The 22,305-nt window shown below is 44.1% G+C and overlaps 1 protein-coding gene across 3 annotated transcripts; it reads left to right on the forward strand.

Moving 5' to 3' along the window:
- Positions 1 to 1,130: 1,130 nt before the first annotated feature.
- Positions 1,131 to 18,894, forward strand: FRZB (frizzled related protein). 3 transcript variants are annotated; one of them, XM_027677930.1, is made up of 7 exons: positions 1,131 to 1,917; positions 10,457 to 10,504; positions 10,903 to 10,905; positions 13,795 to 13,860; positions 15,707 to 15,911; positions 16,140 to 16,203; positions 18,212 to 18,894. In XM_027677930.1, the coding sequence occupies exons 1-7, from the start codon at positions 1,464 to 1,466 to the stop codon at positions 18,320 to 18,322; spliced, it is 951 nt and encodes a 316-aa protein (XP_027533731.1). In that variant the 5' UTR covers positions 1,131 to 1,463; the 3' UTR covers positions 18,323 to 18,894. The 3 variants fall into 3 exon arrangements, with proteins under 3 accessions (XP_027533731.1, XP_027533732.1, XP_027533733.1); XM_027677931.1 differs by lacking the exon at positions 10,903 to 10,905 and having other exon boundaries at positions 13,792 to 13,860; XM_027677932.1 differs by lacking the exon at positions 10,903 to 10,905 and having other exon boundaries at positions 1,139 to 1,917.
- Positions 18,895 to 22,305: the final 3,411 nt, after the last annotated feature.

Genomic DNA, 22,305 nt, shown 5'->3' on the forward strand with positions numbered 1-22,305 from the left:
AAAGTTTTTATTACACCATATACTTTTTAAACACATATTTTTTACACTGCAAGGAGAAATTCAAGCCTGAGACTCTGCTATGACTGAATTTGAGGAGCTGAGAGGGTAAGTCAAAGCAGATCTCTTTGATTCCCCCTGCAGAGGAGCAAGCTCCCCTTTGCCTGCCCTCACAGCTGTTTTGCAAGCCTGGATGCAGGCTCAGGAGCACAGGCACCCTGACCCATGGCTCCTGAGGCTGTCACACACTGTATGGACATTTCTGCCTGTCTCAAAGGCCCAGAGTTCCTTCTGGGAGTGCAGGGAACTACACTTTGGCCCTTGAAATTAGCACCTGCCTGTGGAGGTGGGCAAATAAAATACCTCCACTCCACTGGCCCTATTACAACTCCTTGTTTGCTTGGCATGTGCCTTTGCTGGAGCCAACAGGACTTTGGCAGCAGAGTTAAAGAGATCAAGGTTTCATCTGCAGTCATAAAGTTAAAAAATGCCAAAAAGCCCTTCCAGGCTTAGGACCCTGTTTTTCTGAGTCTGTATCCATGGTTGCTTTCAGAGCCCATCCACATTTTTGGTCTGTTTTCTGAGCTCTGGCTTGTGGTAGGTATGTTTCTACTCACAGGTTCGATTTGAGGGTAGAGGCTGGAATACTAAACCCCCTAATACCATAGTAAAGCTAAAACAAATGCACAGTCGAGCAGTTTCTCAGTACCTTTATAACTAGAAAGGATTTATTCAGTTAATAAATGTCAGCTCGTTTTCTCTGTGCAACCTGGTCTAGTGGACGGTGTCTCTGCCCATTGCAGGGGCTTGGAACTACATGATCTTTAAGGTCCCTTCCAACTCAAAACAGTCTATGATTATATCAAAGCTCTTTCTTTCAGATCAAGTCGGGACCCCCTTTGTTGTGCCACTGCTCTTCAAGATTAAACAATATCTGGCCTTTTTTTTTTTTAAACCTTCTGAAAAGAAAGCACCCCCAGCTGCCCAGCCCAATCTCCCTCTTTTTTTAAGCCTCTCACCATTATTACAGGCTGTCCTCTAAAACTGGGCACCCATCACTATTTCTAGGTGACGTGCTCTTTGTGTGCCCTCCTGCTTAAGCGCCGCACCCGGCACAGTGTGTGCAAAAACCAGGTATTTCCCAAAAAAACACGTGAATGTAGCTCCGAGACGTTGGTCTGGAATCGTGTCCGCGTTCACAGCGAGGTTTTTACTTCGGGGAGAATTCAAGCGCTCGCCTTCCCGAGAGGACGGGGCGAACTTCTCTCGCGTTCTTCTCGGCAAGCAGAGCCGTCCCTCCCCTGCCCGGGGCTCTCCTTTGTTCGGGGCCGGGCTGCGGGGCGGAGAGGCGGGACCCCGTGCGCGCCCGGCGGGGGCAGCGCGGAGGGGCCGGGCCGGGGCGGGCGGAGCCGCCCCCGCGCTCGCTGTGCCCGCTCGGCCCCTCGGTCACCGTCGGGGCGGGCGGCATGTGGCGGGGGCTGCCGGTGTTGGCCCTGGCCGGGCTGCTGGTGCTGGGGCGGGCGCCGGCGGCGCGGGGGGCGGCCTGCGAGCCCGTGCGCATCCCGCTGTGCAAGCCGCTGCCCTGGAACATGACCAAGATGCCGAACCACCTGCACCACAGCACGCAGGCCAACGCCGTGCTGGCCATGGAGCAGTTCGAGGGGCTGCTGGGCACCAACTGCAGCCCCGACCTGCTCTTCTTCCTTTGCGCCATGTACGCGCCCATCTGCACCATTGACTTCCAGCACGAGCCCATCAAGCCCTGCAAGTCCGTCTGCGAGCGCGCCCGCGCCGGCTGCGAGCCCGTCCTGGTGCGGTACAGCCACGCCTGGCCCGACAGCCTGGCCTGCGACGAGCTGCCGCTCTACGACCGCGGCGTCTGCATCTCCCCCGAGGCCATCGTCACCGCCGAGGGCGCGGGTGAGTGCGCGGGGACCGGCACCGGCGCGGGGACAATGGGCGGCGGGCAGGGAGCGCAGCCCGGCCCCGCCAGCCCGGGAGCCCTGCCTCCCTTCCGCGCCGTCCGACTGCTCCCCGAGCCTCTTTGCTTGCCCTCCGCTCTTTTCCTCCCTTTTCTCTGCCTTTAGCAACTGCTGGAAAAGTTTTGCTGTTGGGCACAGAGGGTGTGTGACAAGTGACAGCCCCGCCGCGGCTCTGGGGATCGCGTAGGAGTGTGGGAACGACAGCCCTCGTTCCACATCAATGGGAAACAATTCCATACCCCGCTTTGGTGTTCCATCGGCTGCGGTTGCTGGCTGAGAAGGCAGAGCCACCTGAGAGGGGCAGCCCCCAGCCTGCCGACTCCTCCAGCGCCTCTGTTCATCTCCAACCACTCACTCCCCAAAGTGGGATGCTCCCCTCCCACACAAGGCCACCACTCCACAGATTTTGGGGAAAAGAGCTGTGCCCAGAGGAGCCCCAAGCAGAAGTTGGGGGGCCATGGTCTACCCATTCTCTTCCCGTGCCAGTGGTGGGAAGAAAACAAGCTCATCTCTGTGGCTGGCACTGAAGGTACAGGTTACAGCACAGGTTCCTCAACAGGTTCCTGGGCTCTAAAGTTACAACCTGGTGAGGAGCACAGCAAAGGTGCAGCCTCCCACTGTGTTTTGTTCCCAGCATCCCTGAAGCGAGCCAAAGGCTGCCTCTGCCACTGGAGGCAGCTCCAGTGCAGTCCTGATGGTACCTGACCACCATGGCTTCTGAGGGGCTGTTGGAGCCCCTCGGCTTTGTCACTGCATCCCGTTTCAGCAGCTGAGCTCTCTGGCCCCACAGGATGGGTGGTGCTGGGTGTCTGGCTGCCGTCCAGTGGTACTAGGGAGGCAGGAGCATCTCTGCACAGTTGTGCAAGGACTGCTGACTGCTCAGGCCACCGCTGTGCTGCAAACCTGCTGTGGCTCAGGGACCCTGCTCCTGTCACAGCTGCCCTAGGGAGGGAGGAGTTGGCAGGGCACAGCTCCAGGATGGTGAGCCGAGCACCACAGAAATACTGAATCCAAGGAGCTATTGAATAGGAAATTAAAGCAAAGCAGTGGGTGGTTATCACGAGTGAGCTTTGACCTTTAAAAAGCGACTGCAGTTCCTGTCTTACTTCAGGAAAGCATTTGCTGCTGGTGGATCAAGGTTACATTTCCTTTGCAGTGAAGTCTCAGTGTTGGTGGCTCTGCCAGAGCTCTCCATCAGAGGAGTGCAAGAGCAGTGCTGGGGTGGGGTAGCAGCCAGGAGGGTCAGAGGCTGAGGCAGAGCAGCACCCATGCACCCCGAGGGCTCGTTGTACTGCCTTCCCCCCCCCACACACACCGGCTCCTTCCGTGCCTGCAGCTGTAGTGCCAGGTTGTGGGAGTTCACTGATGAACAGTGGATCCCACCTCTCCCAGCAATGAATGGCCTGGGAATGAAAGGGGGATTTTTCATGCTATGCTCAGCACAGTATTTGACTGTGCTTCTGTCCCATTACCAAATGCTTTATGTATTCCACTGCCAGTAATGCCAAACACTGTAATTCCTGTTTTCTTCTCCTAACAAAATATCATGCTTCGGTTTCCTGACTGTGCTCCTCAGCTCAGCCTTCCCAGGTAAGCTGCTCACTCCATCATTCCTCCATTTATTTACAGGCCAGACAAACCCTGTTTCTTCTCCGACTCCATTCTCTGGCCCTTTCCACCTCTTGAAATCTCCACTCAGTGACCATACCCTGGTATCTCCGGTCATTACCAATATTTCTTTCTAACCCTTCTAATTGCTCTCCTCTTGCCTTTCCATCCTTTCTCCCCTTGCAGTCGTCCCCAGCCCACGAACCCAACCATCAATTTTTGCTGTCAGCTTCTGCTTTTTGGGGGCTGGAGACCTGCTGGGGTGGTTTGGGAAAATACGGTTTTGAACACCAAGCACCTTTCTCTGTGGCATTGAGGTGCTTTCAAAACTGCCTTAAAAATGGCTCCGAAATGAGCAAGGCTTGGCAGGTCTGCAGCGATTTGAAAGCAATCACATTCAAATCTGGAGGGAGGAAGCTTGGCTAAAATTGCCCCCGAGTTACCTATTTCTGAGGACCTCAGCAGTATAATAACCTCTTTGAGGGATTCCAGGGCCAGATCCATGAAAACTCTCTTTCAGTGAATGAGAACCTGATGACATTCTCATTTCTGGGCTGAAAATTTTGAACTGATGCATTATATACCAGCCTGAAAGAATCCTTCTTGAGGGAATAAAACTGCTCCTTTAGAAAGCAGAGCGAAGGATTCCTGTTCTAGGAAGGGGTAAGGTGAACACTTCCAAATTCAATTCTCCAAATAAAGGATTGCAGCCAAGTAGAAGACATGAATAACCAACTGCCTGATGAGGAGCATGCAGAATACCTGCTCTTAGTTTATCTCCTAAGCGTTCTAGCCCCTTCTGCTGTCTGCAAACTACATCTAATAGAGCAGGCAGAAATATAAATCCATTGTTTCATGGACTTCTTGTTGTAGAAGCCCATGAAACAGCCATGAAGCCAATTTTTTATTCTTCAGAAGTGAAATCTTGGGTTTGCTTTTATTCTTTTGCTACCTGTGACGTAACAGGATTCTACCATCTCCTTTCCTCTTGAGGTCTCTGCATTGTTGCTGGTGAGCACTGGTACATTTGTCCCGTCTCTTCCGTAAGGCAGCAGCCTGAAGGAAGATGTGGTCAGGTGTTTGTTGTTGTCAAAGCAGGGGTAGGGATCACAAGCCCAATTTTCATTCCTTTTTCCAATACTAGACTGTGCATCCTTTGGTGGGGGTCAGCTGGATGCAGGGGCTGAGAAAGCTGACGTGTTTTGGGCTTGGTCAGAGGAATAGCTGTGCACGCTCCCTGGGCTTGTGCTGGTCTCCAAAACCTGAGTGGGAGTACTGAATTGGAGCTCTGAAGTTCCTCAAGTTACAGAGACTACCTTCAAAGAAGCATCACATAGGAAGCATATGTTTTTTGATTTTTCATTCTCTTTGGGAAACACTGGAGTTCCTTTACAGCCAGAAAGCAGAAGGATGCTGTGGGCATGGTGTAGGTGTTCTGGATGCAGGTGTGATGCTGAGTATTTTGGCTTTTTGTGGAGGAATCATCGTTCAGGATGGAGGATGAAAAAGCCTCTGGACAATATATTAACACCCCCAATGTCAGATTAATGCATTCTAATGTCTGAAGTCTCCTATGACCTTTATCCTACATCCCTGTCTTGCACTTTTTGGGGATGAAAGCAGTTCTGCTTGCAGATATTGATACAAACTGTCTTTCATTTGTGGGAGGTCCTGTTCACCTGCTCCATGCATTTCAGTCTCCACATGCATATGCTGACTCTTCCTCCCATCTATTAGATTATCTGCTTCCCTTATGCAGGGACCCGTCAAAACTTCTTAGGTCTGTGAAACAGCAGGAACTGCTGATAGACAAAAACTGTCTTGTATCTAAAATTTCAGAGGCAGGACCTGTCTTTAATTTTCAGGTAATAAATGACCAGCCTGACCACGGTCATCATTGACATTGGGATGCTGACTCAGAAGAGCACTTTGGCACTTGTGCTTGGCTGCTACTGCCTAGCAGAGTGTTTATGTCTCAAGTGACATGTTTATTCCTGTTTTGAAGGGGGAACTGGCTGTAAAACCAGAGCAATGTGATGGGTACTGTGCGAACTGAAGGGCAGATCTGTCGGTCGGGTCCATCTCATCACATTTTATTTGTGTAAGAAAATAGCTTGGGGGGATGTTGGCCTGTTGATAAGACGTTGGAGAAAGGGAAGCGGCATCACAAGGTATCAACCACATGTAGTTGACACCCAAACCAGTTCAAGTGACTGTCATAAGATGTCTGAGGAGAATGTTGAATATCTTAAAAAAAAGTATCATCTCTTAAACATTAAAGAAAACTATAGATTGTTCAAGGGGTGTACACCTATTTTCTTAAATCTTGTGAATTCCTGATTCCTCCAGGTAGCCCAAGACCTCCATGTCTGCTGGATGAGTTCATAGTAGCCCAGTATGGGAATCTGGCATTGGAGGCTTAAAAGACAAGCAAAAGAACCATTTCCCATGCTTCTTTCTCATGTGTTATTAACTTCATTTCCAAAACAGTGGTTTCCAAGCTCCACATTGAGTTTGTTCTGACTCAGTCTCTGCACAGCTCTACTTACAGCGGTCGATGTGCACAGTGGTGCTGGGGGACCGTTTCACACCTTGCTGAGGATGAACAGTCGTGCCCACGTTGTCATTTTAAAGTTGAGATTTGTTTAGGCATTTGCTCAAAACTTGGGAGCAGCCTCATTTCTCAGTTAAGGAACAAAATCATTACAATCTTCAAGCCTGAAAGAGGACGGGAGATGTAAATAAGGGAACTTAAACCTTATTAATGATGATAACGCCAATGACATTAGACTCTTGCTACAGCTGAGTCCCCTAGAATGATTTTGCATTGTCTAAAGCTGTTGTCTAAGCATTGAGTCAAGACCTGGGCCTTTAAATGTCATCAAAACCTGGTGGGATTTGTTATGAGGAATAATTTGTTATGTGGAGCAATCTGCTCTATGATTTGGAGCTTGAGTTCTCTGTATTAAATTTTAACTAGGATTGGTTTTCGTATCACTTTGCTTTACTGTGCGTGTTTTTGCAACCAACTTAGCAAAGATCCTCTCTGTACTAAGAGCTGAAGTAGATGACAAGGTCTGAATTCATGTGTTTTGGAAGGGTTTCTTAATTAATGGGGCTCCATTAGTTAATGTCTGCATCTGAAGCAAGTGTCCAAGCAGCAACTCTGGCTGTGGTTTTGTTCTTTGGAGCAGGGTGCCCGGAGTGGCTTCAGTAATAGCTGGGCCATACTCTTTAATTGCAGTGACAATCAGAATCATGTTACTTTTGGCCGTTTCTTGGGTTTTTTTTACTTTTATTTATTTAAACTGTGGTGTAAGTAAGATGTTCACTCAAAAGTAGGCATTACCAAGTTTGTTTCCCTTTCCAAAACTTCTCATCCAAATCTGTGGTCCAGGTGTTGTTATTTTGTACACTTACTGTGCAAGTTACTTTTGTTTAGCTCTCCTTGTTAGTGTTTTGGTTTGGTTTTTTTATATAGCATCTCTCTGAAAAGTGAGTCATTAAAATGGCTTATTGGAAAGATCAGTTTGGATTCTTTCCCCTGCTCTTAAACAAAATTCAATGGGAAGCTTTTGGATTGGACCTCTGCATAATATTCCCTCTTTGGCAATCCTGCTAATCATCACTGACAGATACTCTTTTCAGAAAGATTGCTTTACATAGACAGAACTTGGCAGAGGGGTTGCCCCTGAAGAGAAGTGGAACAATAGGAAGTCAGTTGATTTGGGGGTTTTTAAATGGCTTTTTTTTTTTCTTCCTCTGTTTGCATTACAGCTGAAGGTCTCAGCAGTGTGCGTCTCCGGGTGGAGGGAGGTCTCTGCTCAGCAGGCTGCTGGGGTCAAGGGCTGGGGTTTCATAGTTGCTCACACCCACCTAAGATCTGGTGAGTGGCTGGTGGTGGGGCTGGCCCAGACCCTCTTCCCATCACTTCCCTGGTAGGTGAGAGTGGACCAAACATTATGAGCCTGACTGGGGAAAGGATCAGGGAGATGGGAAGCCTTTCCTGAGATGTCATATGGTGGCAGAAGTCTCCAGTCCCCTCCACAAGCCCACACTGCTCTCCATCACTAGAAACCACTTATCCCTAAATAAACAGGAGTGCCTCAGGGAAGATAAGCATCAAGGCAAGGTCAATATTTGTCTGGCCCAAGCCCTCCCAAGTAAGGAAATGAACCCTGGAGTGACGTATCAGTGCCTGTTTACCCCCTCTTTGCTCACTGATGGACACCATGCCCTGACCACAAGTACAGAGCACCACAGCCTTCACACAGGCATGGAAATGGGAACCTCTTCTATCAACAGCTGGTCTGCACACAACATCCAGATTGCTCCTGCTCCACCCAGCTGCTCTGTAGGGTACCCACAACAACTGGCTTCAGTTAGGAGGAGTGACCTGGCAGTGCGGAATTAGGAAATGGGGTGGGGCTGTGGCGTGTTGTAATTTGGTTAAAAATAAGTGGTGTACCTAGGAGTGGACAGGAACATCTGGTGTAGAGCAGTTTAGTTCCATGCTTGTTTGCAGGACTGGGTTTGTATTGGGCATATTGAGTGTTTGCCAGCCCTCCTTGATTTGGTGTGAGTCGGAAGGACAGTTCCTCAGCCAGTACCCACGAGCATCACACCCCCTGTGGGCCATGGAAGGCTGCAAACCCCTTACTGGGCTCTGGTTTACTTTGAGTTGTAATTTCAGTGTGAGTTGGACTTGGTTTGCTCAATCACCGTGAAGTCATGACTACTTGGATCAGCCCTTGATTTAGGCAGGGGGAGTGTACTTCAGGGCTCCTCTTTCCTTCCATGGATGGAAGATGGTAAGCATTTCATCTGATACTTCTCTTGTCTCCTCTGTGATGAAGAGGCAGAGCCATCTCTCCATGGATGATGGCTGGGAGGCTTTTCAGACTTCTGTCTGCAGCAGGAGCAGGTGGGAGGATTATCAGACCAGAGACCTGCCGGCTCTCTGTGCTTTTACCACATCAGAAGGAACTGTAGATTTAAAGCTACAACTTGACTAAATGAACAAGACAACGGAGGATTGGCCCAGGAGATAAAGAAGAAATGTGGTCATCCTTTTGCTGGCTATTTACAGAAGGAAAACCATTTTCATTCTAATTCCTCTTTCATCATGTTCTGGAATGCAGGAAAGCACTTGGTACAACATAAAATGCATTCTTAACACTTGAGAATAGCCCAGGTGAATAATCAAAATTAAATATGTAAGTAAGAATCAGCTTGTATAATTTGACTTGTTACAAGGCAACACAGAGAAGCCTTAGAGCTGCCATGGAAATACCTGATAAGCAAAGACTGAATTGGCTCCATGAAAATATTGGGTTTATTCTATAAACTGAGATCCTGTGGTAGTTTGAAACTTTCTTTGGAAAGAAGAAAATGGATGCGATTTTTTATTAGCAACAGGATTTTGCATGTAGAAGAGCATCTATTCAATCCTTCTGTGCTGTTTTCTATACCCTTTGCTCTTTACGTTGGTTAGAATAACTATTCCTGAAGTCTCATTTTTTTGAAGTTAATTATTTTGTGAGGAAATCAGTTGGTTTTCGGTTTTACTCTTGCTCTGACTGTGGTTTAGCCATATGCTTATTTATGTAAATGAAGTTTCATGTTTCTATAAATAGTATAAATATGCATTAAGGTGGAGATTTAAAAAATTTTTTAAGAAGGATGGCAAAATTAGGTTATTTAGGTAATATAATTTTTCCTGTAAACAGGTTTTTCAATAATGTATTTACAGAATTTGTGATTAAATAATGGTCCCAGCCCTTGACGTTTAATCTACACATCTAAAGCCTTCACCTAAACTGAGTATCATCAGCATCCTGGGCTGTCTTACAGCCAAATCCTTCCAGCTCAGTCTGCAAGAGAGGAGCTTTTGTTACATGGTCATGTGTTCATTTGTCCTATATTGTAAAAGCAGTGGTATTATCATGCATCCATGATAATATAAGATTATAAGAAAGATGATGTTTGTAGGATACCAGCTTCCAGACTTAGAAAAACAGCATAAATGATTGGGCATGCAAAATTAAAGGAAGGCCTTTTCTTTGAAAGCTTGTTTGTTTTTCCATTTCATGTGCCATTGTAATAAAGTATCCTGCCTCTCTCCCAAATCTTGTTCTTCTTGCTTTTATTTTGTCCTTAATTAGTGCAAGGTTATGTGCATTAACATACTTGGTTTTAATTATTAAGTATATGTATAAACCCATTAAATTGTGTGATTTAATCAACAATAGGTTTGAAATTATGTGTTTTACTAATATAGGAGACATTCCACCTACGAATGTGTCTGAATGCAGTTCTTTGGGCATAGTGCCTTTTTTCCTTCTGTTCCTTATCTGTCCTTCAAAATAATCAGTGTGTTTTTAAACTGAGGGGAAGGGGAAGGTCTTAAACATTTATTTTGGCATTTTCTTCAACGATATGATTGTGGTTGGTTGGTTTGATTTCCTCAGTGACCAAAAAAACAAACGAAAAGTAATTTCTCCTTCATCATTTAATTAAATGCAAACGGTACAGGTACTTTTTGTAGCTGCTCAAAGTTTATGCCATAAATTTCAATCCTTGTCTAAAACCTGCCAGTATGTGCACCAGTGGAAATGGAATGTTTAATCTGCTCTATCATTTAACATGATGTGCTGGCTTCAGGTGAAATGCAGATAAAAAATCGTATCAACTTTACAAGACTGGCCTCTAGAACATTACAATCTGTTTATTAATGAAGTTATTAAGTTTTAATATGCTAAATACTAGAGAAAGAGAAAACATTGTAATGTGTGTGCAATATTAAAATAGTAATAATGCAATATTAAAAATAGTAATGTTTCTTTACATATTCTATGAATCCATGCCAGATTTCCCTATGGATTCCAATAACGGCAACTGTAGAGGCGCCGGCATCGGTAAGTAAACTTTTAGAAAACTTTATCATAAGCTGGAGTCCTTCAAATACTTTCAATGTTTTATTAAGTGAGAGGGGTACTAAGTGATGTTAAAATGCTCTTTCTTGACTAAGAACCCTGCAGATTGTGCTTTTGCATCCCACGGGCAGGTGGCATTTGGGGCTGGTCAGCCTCAAAATGTCTGTCAAATCAAGAGGGCTGTGCTGATTTTATTACAAGTTTTGTCTTGAACAGTGAGAATAATCATTACATTGATTTTTCCTTGGGCAAAACTAGTAAGGTAATGGCTCATTCTGACTTTAAAGTTTGCAAATTAAATTCAGCACTCTTTGTAGATAATGGCAAAATTCCCATTAACCTGAGGAGGTTGAGTGTGAGACCTTCTGGTTTTATTCCAGCAGGTCCCCCATTGCTTTTTATTTCTGTTTGGTTTTTGCTGGAACTGAGTAAAACCCCCTGAGTGTTACCACCACTCATAGGCAATGCAAAGAAGCAAAGCCCAGGTTTGTAGCTAATAATTATAGAAATGTGGATTTGTTGCTCAAACAAGCCAATGACTGTAGGTTTCCTTGAATTTTATTACAGTTTTATCAGAAGTTTTCCCCTTAGGCCTTTGTCAGGAAGATGACACTTGGAAACCTAGAGTTGGCCATCATGTCTTTCCTTCTGCAGAGGAGGATGTTGATAAGCTGTAGTGTGGACTGATGTTCAGTTCATTAACATAAACACCTAAGTGTGGATGTGGAACAGGAAATTAGATATCTACATAAACCTGGATAACTTCAGCATTAATCTGTGGCCAAAATGTAGAAAGGTATTAATAATGCCCAGTTTATAATACAGTTTTAAACTGTGATCTGTAGGTGATCATTACAGTACATTTCCTTTCATAGTGAAAGCAGCTGTGTAGGTGCAAAGTGTTCCTTAAATAACAGTGCATGTCCTTTAGAAACCCAACTACAATTAGAAAAACTGATAAAAGCAGGTCCCTTAACAAGTTTGGTTTAAATTGCCTTGAGCCTGGGACCATGTCTGAAAGACTTGTTAAAGATATTTGTAAATAGAGATTTTTTTTGTTTGCTTCGCAAGTAGCAAACTGATGTGTTTTCAAAAAATCCCTTTCTCAGCTCTGTGGTTTCTGGAGCTTATTGCACGTGCTGCTGTGCTTGGTGGCACCTCTTATCTCTGGCAAAACTTTCCCTCTGAACCCCCATGAGTTTTTTTGGGGGGAGCTTTTTTTACCTCTCTTGGCAGTAAACTACATTGTTGTCTGAAATATATGTTCTCTAATACTCATGTTTGGCTTCCTTTGAAAGTCATTGTACTAAGAATTGGGGGAGAGGAGTTGGTTCGGGCTGTACCACTGACTTTATAACTGACCTTGGCAAATTACTTTTGGGTTAGTTTCTGTATCTCTAAATAGTAATCAGGAATACTGCAGCATTTTGTAAAGTCCGCTAGGGTGACTAGGAGGTATTTTTCAGTAAGAACATGGGCAGGACTATAAATTGTTTCTAGAACAAGACTAATAAAATATATTCTCAAATTAATGCAGTAATTCAATACTGAGGGAAATGTGAGGGTGTATATTCTTTTCTTGTAATTTAGTGTATTTTATTCTACTTGTGCCACAGAGCAAAATACTGTAGAGCAGGAGAGCATTAAAGTGTACAGCTTGTTGGACTTGAGTGCTGAGGTGCCTCTATGAGTGTGGGCCACAGGAACACATCTTTTATTCTGTGTTTCAAGGCAGCTTAAAAATGAGCCATAATTTGGCCTACAGTATGCACGAGCTCTCAGAGGCAGAAAGGAAGCCAAAAATCACTTCCCTTCTCTGCCTTTGTTATTCTAACACAGTCTCATACAAAAGCTTAAGTCTGTAGGACTCATATATAGATTCCTGAGGATGTGTTGGGAATTTAAGGAAACAATATACTCTTCTTTTGAAATGTTTTCCTCTCTCCTGTGGGATTTTTTTTTGTATTTTCAACTACAAAATTCTTTCAATAGAAAATAAATAATAATTTGAGAAGTCTGTAACCGTATGATTAATCTCTCTTTTTTTTTTTTAATATGCAGGAATCTTATGTAGCAAATAAAAGTTCTTTTTCAGATTCTCCACATTGGATTTAACTGAATCACTAGCTTATATGCATTGATATTTGGAATGATGGTGTATAGAAATAAGCTGCATTAAGCCTACTTCCATTTAAATGCCAAATCAAATGTCAAAATAGGTGACCACATGTGTGTAACACTGGGACCTGCTGTTTGAAATGACTCCACTGAACCCCACTTAAACACTGGCGCAAAATAAGTCAATATTTGCCTTAGAACAACCAGCCATGAAATATCAGTGGTGTTAATGAACGTGTGGCTCTGGAGCTTCAGCGTTAGCGCTCCCTGGGCACCAATGAAAACCTTTTTGCCTCCCTTATAGTTCCCAGCTGTCTGGCAGCTGCACCGCTGGAAACGCTGCTCTGACAGTGCTCATTTGTGTTGTCTTTTGAAGACCATACTTAGGGCCACAAGGGCTAAGAATTTCTCCATTTCAAGTAAACCTGGGGTTCTTGGTCATAATAAAATTGTGTACAATTTACACAATTCCTTATGGTGAGTTGGACAGGGCTCTGAGGAACCTGATCTAGTTGAAGATGTCCTTGCTCGTTGCACGGGGAGTTGGACTAGATGGCCTTTAAGGGTCCCTTCCAACACAAACTATTCTGTGATTTTCTGAATGCCTGCTAGCCAGAGTGTCCCAGTTTGCTAAACCAACCTGAGATAGATAGTCTCCAATCAAATATTAAATCGTGCCCTGTCATTGTATTTTCTTGCTGTGTCTCTGTTACGGCCTGTGTGAATAAAGGTGCAGAAAGGAGGGCATTCCCTGAGTCTAGTACAGAAGAGAGAACAGGATTGCAAAGGTATGGAATTGCAGCACCTGGGAGCACAGGAGAGACCAAGATAAAACCTTGAATTGGCTTAAAATGGGTGATTTTGTCACTTCAGCCTCTAAGTCCTTGTGTCTTTGTTGTTGTGGTGTTGTTTGGGTTTGGTTTTTTTAAAATTTCAGCATGTCAGGTTTTCTTCTAGAAACCTTTAAGGTCTCATGGACAGTTCTGCTTCTCCCAACAGAACAGACCAGGAATGCCCTGTGGCTTTTAGCATTTCACTGTAATAAGCAAGTCGATTCAGTGAAATTTTTGTTAGGTGTGAGTCTGAGGTTTTGGGGAAGATTGTCACTGAACACATACTCTTTTCTTTCTAAACCAAGCCTTCTGTTTCTGTAGACCGCTGCAAGTGCAAGCCTGTAAAAGCTACCCAGAAGACCTACCTACGCAACAACTACAACTACGGTAAGAGCAGCTGCATGGCCAGCACCCAACTTCTTTAAGGCTCTGGCCAAGGGAAAATTTTCATTAAAAAAATTTAAGTTCCAAACTACTGACGGATAATCCAGCGCTACTTATTACAGGAGGAAGATGTGGCCTGCAATGTTTCCAAATTAGAAGGATGAAGGGGATTAGCTTAATACAGTACCACAAAAGGGTCTTTATTGAGTTATCTCAGTGTCAGCACAGATATTGGGGTTCAGGCACTTTTTTAGTGTGAAAAGTGATGTGGCAAAAGTGACATTGTGGGCTGCTGTGTCTGAACTGCCTCTGTGATTTCCAGCTCTGATGTACTCAGCTTTTGCACATGTCCATATCATGTCTTCCCTTGTCCAGACATATCACAGGTCCTGGCTGCTACTTTTCTTCTTACAGATTGGTTCAAGCAAATTAGGCTGGTGAAGCCAGTGAATACATATCATAGGAACTGAACTATTGGGCCTTTCCTTTTTCTCATTAATCACGTGAAGAGCCTAAGGGTCAGTGAACTTAAAGGCTTTATTTAAATGGTATCAATTGCATAATATTTATTAAGATAATACATTTATAAAACTATTGTCAGGCAAGCTTCTTTTAAAAATAGTTGCTGTTAAAAGGTAAAAAATTGTAACAAGCATCGTTGTTATTTTTTAGGTGTCTAGTCAGTTTTATGTTGTTTTGGTGGATTTGTTTGGAAAAAAATTGCAGAGTGACTATTCTCTAGAGGTACCTGCACGTGGCAGAGTCGCTAGCACGTGGCTGCCCATCTTCTCAAGCTTTTGAAATTGGAGAGGTTTCAAAATGCATTTGAAATTACTCCGAACTAAAGCAAGGGTTTGTTTTCGAAATCTTAAAAGAGTGGATCATTTGGGGTAAATTGTGCATATTAAATGAACAAGTTAGTGTTTGTTTGCAACTGTATTTAATGTGCCAGCAATACCTGCTGGTTGATGGTTGTTATGGGCAATACGTGCAAAGAGAGGAGATGTGTAAATCCATGGTTTTCTTTCTTCTACATTAACTTTTTCACGTAGGTTAGAAGATGTTTGGAATCTGAGGGGTCTGCCATTTGTAGAGGAAAATAGTGTTTGTATGCTGTAAATGATGTGGCATTCTCTAGAGGGTGACTTCTGGGTTGGCTTTGCATTTGCATGTAGTATCAGTTCACTGGTCACCGTGAGAGAAACTAAAAGCTTTGCCTTTGAAAAGCAACCTTTCGTCCTGTACAGCTTAAAAAGAAAGGGTGAAGGAGGAAACAATTAGTCAGGTCATCAGGTCAAGATCAGGAGTGTTTGGAGTTCATAAAGAGCAGAGCAGATTGGTCACTGGAGAGAGAATAAAAAAGGTAAGGGCTTGTCATCCAGCCAGAGTAGTGATATGAGAAGTTCTAATGCACATTCACTTTTTGTGAAAGGTTCAGAGTGACAGATTACATGTGGTCATCTGTACTACAGTTGGTCAGAGAGGGATCAGTTACAGCTCAAGGGAGAAGGAGAGTGTGCAAAGAATGGATTAAATGTATTTATCATGGCAAGGGAGAAGAAGAAAGGATGCTAAAGTCAAAGCCCAGCTTAAACAGGGCATAAGTCCAACTGGTACATAATTCCTGCTCCTGACCATACCATTAAGAGATACACTGAGCTCCTGGACCCCTCTGGTGGAGAGTGAAGTAATGAAGGGAAGAGATGGGGGCAGGGACACTGCTGGAGTTCAGCTAAGCTTCTGGTAATGGACCATGCTAAAGACTAATGCCAGAGGTCACCAGGAATGGCTTGGGAGTGACCTGCATTTTCTGCTGCTCCTAACGACATACTTTGTGACTTTTTCCCAGTCATTCGGGCTAAAGTGAAGGAGGTGAAGACTAAATGTCATGACGTCACTGTGGTGGCGGAAGTAAAGGAGATCCTGAAATCTTCCCTGGTGAACATCCCAAAGGACACCATAAACCTTCACACGAACTCTGGGTGCCTGTGCCCACCGCTCAGTGCCAACGAAGAGTACATCATTATGGGCTACGAGGATGAGGAGCGTTCCAGGTAACTCTTCTGCGCTGTCCTTGGAGCATGTTGGTTGTTATTTGTTCCCCTGTTGTAAAGCTGAATTTCGGAACCACAAGGAAAGAAAAACTTGGGAGTGACTGCCTGAACATCTCCTTCATGGTGTTTGGGGGGGGCAAGGCTCTCTGTGGGCACAGAGCTCTTAGTCTTGCTTGTGTGGGGTTGTACAGCCCGTGGGTGGAGTAACTGGTTGTCTCTGTTGTGTAGGTTACTCTTAGTGGAAGGGTCCGTAGCTGAGAAGTGGAAGGATCGTCTCGGTAAAAAAGTGAAGGTAAGAAAACACCTCACCAAAAGTCAAAATGTTGCAGGTGCCATGAAACATCTACCTAATCTTTTCAAAATTAAGGAAGAAAATACAGGTGCTGCCTCCGGTTAATTAATACCATGTGTCAAAAACAACTTGCTGTGTTATTTGCTGTATTACGTAGAAATGCATGATGAATAAACTAAAGGGATACAGTGAATTACCCCAAAGCCCCCTAGTTCAGCAGCAATCAAAACCTCTGTCAAAAAAAAGCAAACAGCAGGAGTGTTTTAACTCCATAGGCAAGCTGTGTGTTCCACAGCACATGCCTGCTTAATTGGGGTGATACTAGTTAAAGAAAAAACGAGAGGGCTTTACAAATGTTTTCCAGACTAAGGCAGGATTATACTTTCCAGATTTAATGTTCTTTAAATACAGTTCCCTTACCAAATTGTGTGGATTAGCAATTATTTTAAGTTCACCTTCCTGGCTTAGCTGAGGGAGGTAGATGACAGGGAAGTCATGTCATAGTGAATTGGAAGCAATGAGCTCAAATGCAAGTGAAGTATCATCAAATCCTAGAGTGGGTTGGGTTGGAAGGGGCCCTAAAGATTATCTCATTTCACTGCCCTGTCATGGACAGGGACACCTTCCACTAGCCCAGGTTGCTCAGAGCTCCATCCAACCTGGCCTTGAACACTTCCAGGGATGGGACAGCCACAGTGTCTCTGGGCAACCTGTGCCAGGGCCTTACCACCCTCACAGGAAAGAATTTCTTCCTAATACCTAATCCAAACCTGTTCTCCATGAGTGTGAAGCCAATCCCTCTTGTCCTATCACCAGAAGCTCTTGTCAAAAGTCCCTTTCCAGTTCTCTTGTAGCCCCTTTAAGTACTGGAAGGTGCTCTGAGGTGTCCGTGGAGCCTTCTCCAGGCTGAACAACCCTAATTCTGTATGAAAATACATTCTGTTGTTTTCTAATTTATACGTTTTCTAATGCCTTCCAAGTTCTGGAAGGGTTGCTGGTTTATATTTTGATGAGCTGCAAAGTATCAGTGGTTTTGATGTCGTAGGAATGTCACTTTACAGAGAATTTTCTTATTTTGCCACAAATTCTCAGCCATTGATGTGCCATAATGGTTGTGTCTGTGCAAACCAGTCTTGTCTTCCACTCAGCACTTTCTTCAACAGTGTAATGATCACTGGCAGAAAAATACTGTTGTGATTATAAATGCAAGATTTTCTGTGCCATTCGTCGCATTCATGGAGATTACAGGAGGGAAAAGATATGAGGGTCTAATTCCAAGTTGTTGTTTGATTTGGCAGAACCCTATGAAATCCAGTGCCACAGAGAAAATACCTTGTTACCACTGTGGCCTGACTTCTCCTCAGTTCCAGTTCTTGGGTGGGAGCATCATTTGTTTGTAACAATTTTTTAGGAACTCACTTATTTTCTCACTTATTTCCTTGTTGTTTGCGACCTGCTGCCTCTGCTCTTGTGCCCAGCCTGGGGCTGCTAAGGACCCTGCCACATCTCCACCCATTTCTCATTATCATCATCTTTTCCAAGAGTATCACCAGTTACACCAACTGTATTTATTATGCCTTTTTTCTTTTTTTTTTTTTTACTGTGGTTGCTATTACCTGCAAAAGTAAAAATAAAGAAATAATAATTTTTAATAATTAACAAAAATCGCTTGATTGCTTTTTCATCCCGCTTCCTCCAAAGACTGTGCATCAGTAGCTTTATTTAAATTTTATTATTTCAAAGGTAAGTCTCCTTTGTGCTGAAGCCATTATGCTTTGTATAGCCCCTTCATTGACAGAGGCTACAAGAAAGCCAGGAAATGGTTTCCCTGTTTGAAGTGACTTTTCCCGATAACCTCGCATTCCACCCCTGAGCCCAACACGGGGCGATGTGATGGAAACAGCAGCGGCTTTTCTCCTGCTGCTGCTGTTTGTGCACGTGTTTGTTTTACATATGACTTATTTCTTCTGCAATCTCTCTTGTAACATCTTTGCCATTTAACCTGCAGCGCTGGGATCAGAAACTCCGCCACCTTGGGAAGGGGAAGGCAGAGCCCGGACACAGTGAGTCAGCTCCGAAGCCCGGCAAAGCCAGCAGTGCCCGGCAGACACGCAGTTAGGTGTGGGATGCTGTGCGGTGACACACAGGGGACTATCTTCCAAGACTTCACTGTTGGAGCAGCAAAGGAGAAATTGCACTATTGCACGTTATATTCTATTGTTTACTACAAAATAATGTTTTAGCTTATATTAGTTTTTATTCTCCCTCTTGTTTTCTGCCTTTTTTTTTTTTTTTTTTGATGTGTGAAAGCTCTGGAAGTATTTTTTTTTTCTGTTACTAAGGACTGTAGAAAACTGCCCTTATGAGATGGAGAAAGACAAGGACATGTTACATTTACCTTTTTATCTCCTAAATCCTTCTTAGGGAGAAAATTCTGATGCAAGGAATGAGATCTGGCAAAGACCATCGCTCAAGTCATGACTCACACTGGCTTCCCCCATTCACTCTTTCTTGGTCACTGTTTGCTGAACCTTACTGTGTTGGGGGTAGGTTGTTATCTGGTTTTAAGGGCATAATTTTTTATTCTGAAACATAATTCTGAAATATATAAGCAAACTGTGTTAAGTGAACTGTTTTGATCAGTACAGCTTTGTTAAGTTTTCTTATAAATAAACCACTGTGTAAGCCAAAGTCTAACTTAAAATATTTCCTGCAACAAACACGGTGTGCATATACACAGGGGACCTGGGTTTTCCAGTGCTCTGGGCCTTGCAGGAAAGGTTGTCTAGTTCTGTAACCATAATTTATAATATGCTTCTTCTCTTATAATGGCAGTTTTTTCCCCCTTTTGTTTTCTCAGCTGTAGGAGTAGACAGAGTTACCAGGCCTGGTTCTCAGTACAGGTCTGCACTTTATCAATTTGATTTTGTGGTGTTATTCTTAAATCCATGCCTACATAAACAAGTGTTCAATGTTCAGTAACATATGTCCTATAAAAGAATTGTAGTTGCCAACACAGATCTTACCTGACTTCTGAACCAACATCATAATTTTTGTATTGCCCTTGAAAATATAAAAAGCAAAAAAAAAAATCTTTTTTGTGCTTTAATAGAATTCTTTGCAGATAGTGCCAACGTATTTGAAATTATCTTCTGTTTTCCTGTTCTCCCGTGATTAAAAGAAACTAAAATGGGGTAAATCAAAGAACAGTCCTCTTTGCTGTAGTCTGCAGAGGGGAGCTGAAAGTGCAAATGGCTATTGTTTTCTAGCTGTCAGTATTGTCTTTAGTGGATTATCGCTGCCTTTCAGTAAGAAAATAGTGTTGAAAATAGGTGATTTGAAAATATGATGATGATAAGTAAGCACAGAAATATTGGGGAATATTTATAATAATGCTGGTTTAAGATTTCACTTAATGATCAGAGGTCTCAGGACAAGTTTTCCATCGGACTGGATACGAAGCAAGTTGCAACATAGAACAGTTTACTGCAACACTCAGGCTTTTATTTTTAATTAAAAATAAAGGAATAATTTAGGGGAAAGATTGGGTCTGTAAACTGGAAGCAGGATATTAATCCTCCAGCCAGTTCAGTATTTGCTCAGAATCACTCAGATCACAGAATCATTTAGGTTGGAAAAGACCTCTGAGATCATCAAGTCCAACCTTCGACTGATCTCCATCTTGTCAACTAGACTAGAGCACTAAGTGCCATATTCAGTCTTTTCTTGAACACCTCCAGGGATGGTGATTCCAACAAGCATTTCTCCTGAGCTGGCAAATAACTGAACAGCTTGTTAAATTGGGAATAACTCGTTTAATAATGTTTAAAACTCATTATTTAACCCAAAGCACCCACTGAAGTCACATAGATCAGCGCTGGAACTGCGGGGTCTGCAGCCACCACCGACCCCACCGTGTTCTGTTACAAAGAAAATGATGAAACCATAAAACTCTTTAAGATGTAGAAAATCCCCAGACAGCTGGGAGTTTATGCTTTTCCAGCCACCACTTCTGAAGATGAGATCTCTCATAGCATCTCTCCACCTTTATTTAATCCACTGGCAAACCCAACACTGACATTACTCCTGTTAAAAATCCCTGCAGCAGAGCACATCGCTGCACTTTAACCTCATAGAAAAATGAGCACCATTTGTAACAGTCACACATGTCATGATGTTACACTGAAAATATTTCTGTAATTGTAAGCCACCGGATTGCTCTTTTTCCAGAGGAATATGCATTTTTCATTAACACATGAAAAACAAGGGCGGTATGATGGGCTTCTCAGAAGAGGCAGGAGGCATTTTTCATAATCCCTTAATTAACTCAGGAGCCTAAAGGGCTTCTTTACGTGTTCCACCACTGCTTTTACCCCATCACGGTGGTTTCAGTGACAGAACCTCTGCAGCTTGTGCCAATACAAACTGCAAACGACACCCAGGGATCAATGAAAGACAGACAGATTGCACAAGATCAATTATTTCAATGATTTTTAGCACTATCTCCCCCTCATCTGTTCTGTCTTGTGGCCTGGGGCACACCAAAATGCTTTGTTACTCTAAAGCTGCATTTACTGCTTTAACACATCTATGAGGGCTTTGTGACAAGCTGGACTACTCCTGGTGTTTTAAATGATGTTATTTAAATTATGATCCTATAAGTTTAACACAGTTGTATATTACTTTCTTGCTTTTCCCCCGGGAAGTCCTTTTCTGCCCTCTTTTGTGTGTATTTTTCACATGACCCTAGATTAAACCTTCACAAATGCACTATATAGCATGTTCTGCATGAGCATGCGGCCCTCAGCGCAGTATTCTCAAACATGTCCTCTTGGAATGTGATGTTGCCTCAATTTGTAATGTTTTTTGTTCCTCCACTTTTATTAATTTACACAGACACAAAGTCAAGTACGTTCTTAAAGTCTGCATTGTCCAAAATCGTTCGTGCTCAGCTGCAGAGGGAAATGTGTCGCCCATGAGATTGGTCTGATGCAAGGGCCCCCAGGAACCATCATACGGGTTTAGCAATGGGAAAAGCACAGTGTGAGGGGCAAAAAACCCCAAACCAATGGATTTTAAAACTGAAGTTTGACAGTTTGCTGCAGGGGATGTGCACCCAGGCTGCTTGCCTGGCTGAGCCGTGGCCCCGGCACTGGTTCCGGCACTGGTTCCGGTCCCTGTGCCCTCAGGGCGACCGTTTTACCTCGTTTTACCTCAGCACGGCGGAGCTGGTCCCGGCTTGTCTCTGTCCTGCTCCTGGCTCTCCTGCCCACTTGAGGAGCGGGAAAAGCTCTTGCCCACATCCTCGGGGAACGCCACAATGTGACAGAGCCGTGACCGCGGCCCCTCAGCCCTCCAGAGGGGATACACCCAGGGTACACAGGGCCCCGCTGCCATTGCCTGCTGTGTGCAAGGTGCTCACTGCACAGGCTGGCTTAGGGCTGCACAAGGACTTTCAGAGAGGAAGCTGAATTAGAAGAGTAAGAATGATTTAAACAACAAAGCTGTTCCCATTTGAAGGCACTGCTGTGGTGTATTTTGGACACTGGAGCTTGGTATTTCCCATTCCTGTGTTTTCCAGCTACCCTGCCAGCACACAGGTCTCTGCCTGTGGTGGTCACAGTAAGTACAGCAAGGTGAGCATCATCACTGAAGCAGCAAGTCCTATGAAGCCTGTTGACAACCCTATTTAATTATTGGGCTTTGGACTTGTTTCGTTTCAGAACTAGTTTGTTTGGAGGCAGCACTAAAAGCCTGTAAAAGAAAGGCAAACAGAACAGCATGTGACAGGCAGCTTGTTAATGGTGTATACCGTGGTTATTTACTGGGTGATGCACATACCTATGCATGCACATGTATCCTCGTGTCATGGGATGGGTAGAAGGATTGATTAAAACCATGCCTTTCCCACAGCTGGGTTAGATTAGTCCAGGGAGAAAATATGCAGCTTAAAATCTCTGTGGATAATTAGCCTGACATGTTGCTTATCAGAAGGCACCCTTCCCTGGTGCAGCTTGGCAGATGAGGAGACAGGAGGAATAAACACCAAAGTTGCTTATTCGCAAGCAATGTCTCTGGTTTCTGACAGGGGTTGACTCATGG

The sequence above is a fragment of the Neopelma chrysocephalum genome, unplaced genomic scaffold (assembly GCF_003984885.1).
Source record: "Neopelma chrysocephalum unplaced genomic scaffold, ASM398488v2 Primary Assembly neopelma1_44, whole genome shotgun sequence".
Lineage (NCBI taxonomy): Eukaryota > Metazoa > Chordata > Aves > Passeriformes > Pipridae > Neopelma > Neopelma chrysocephalum.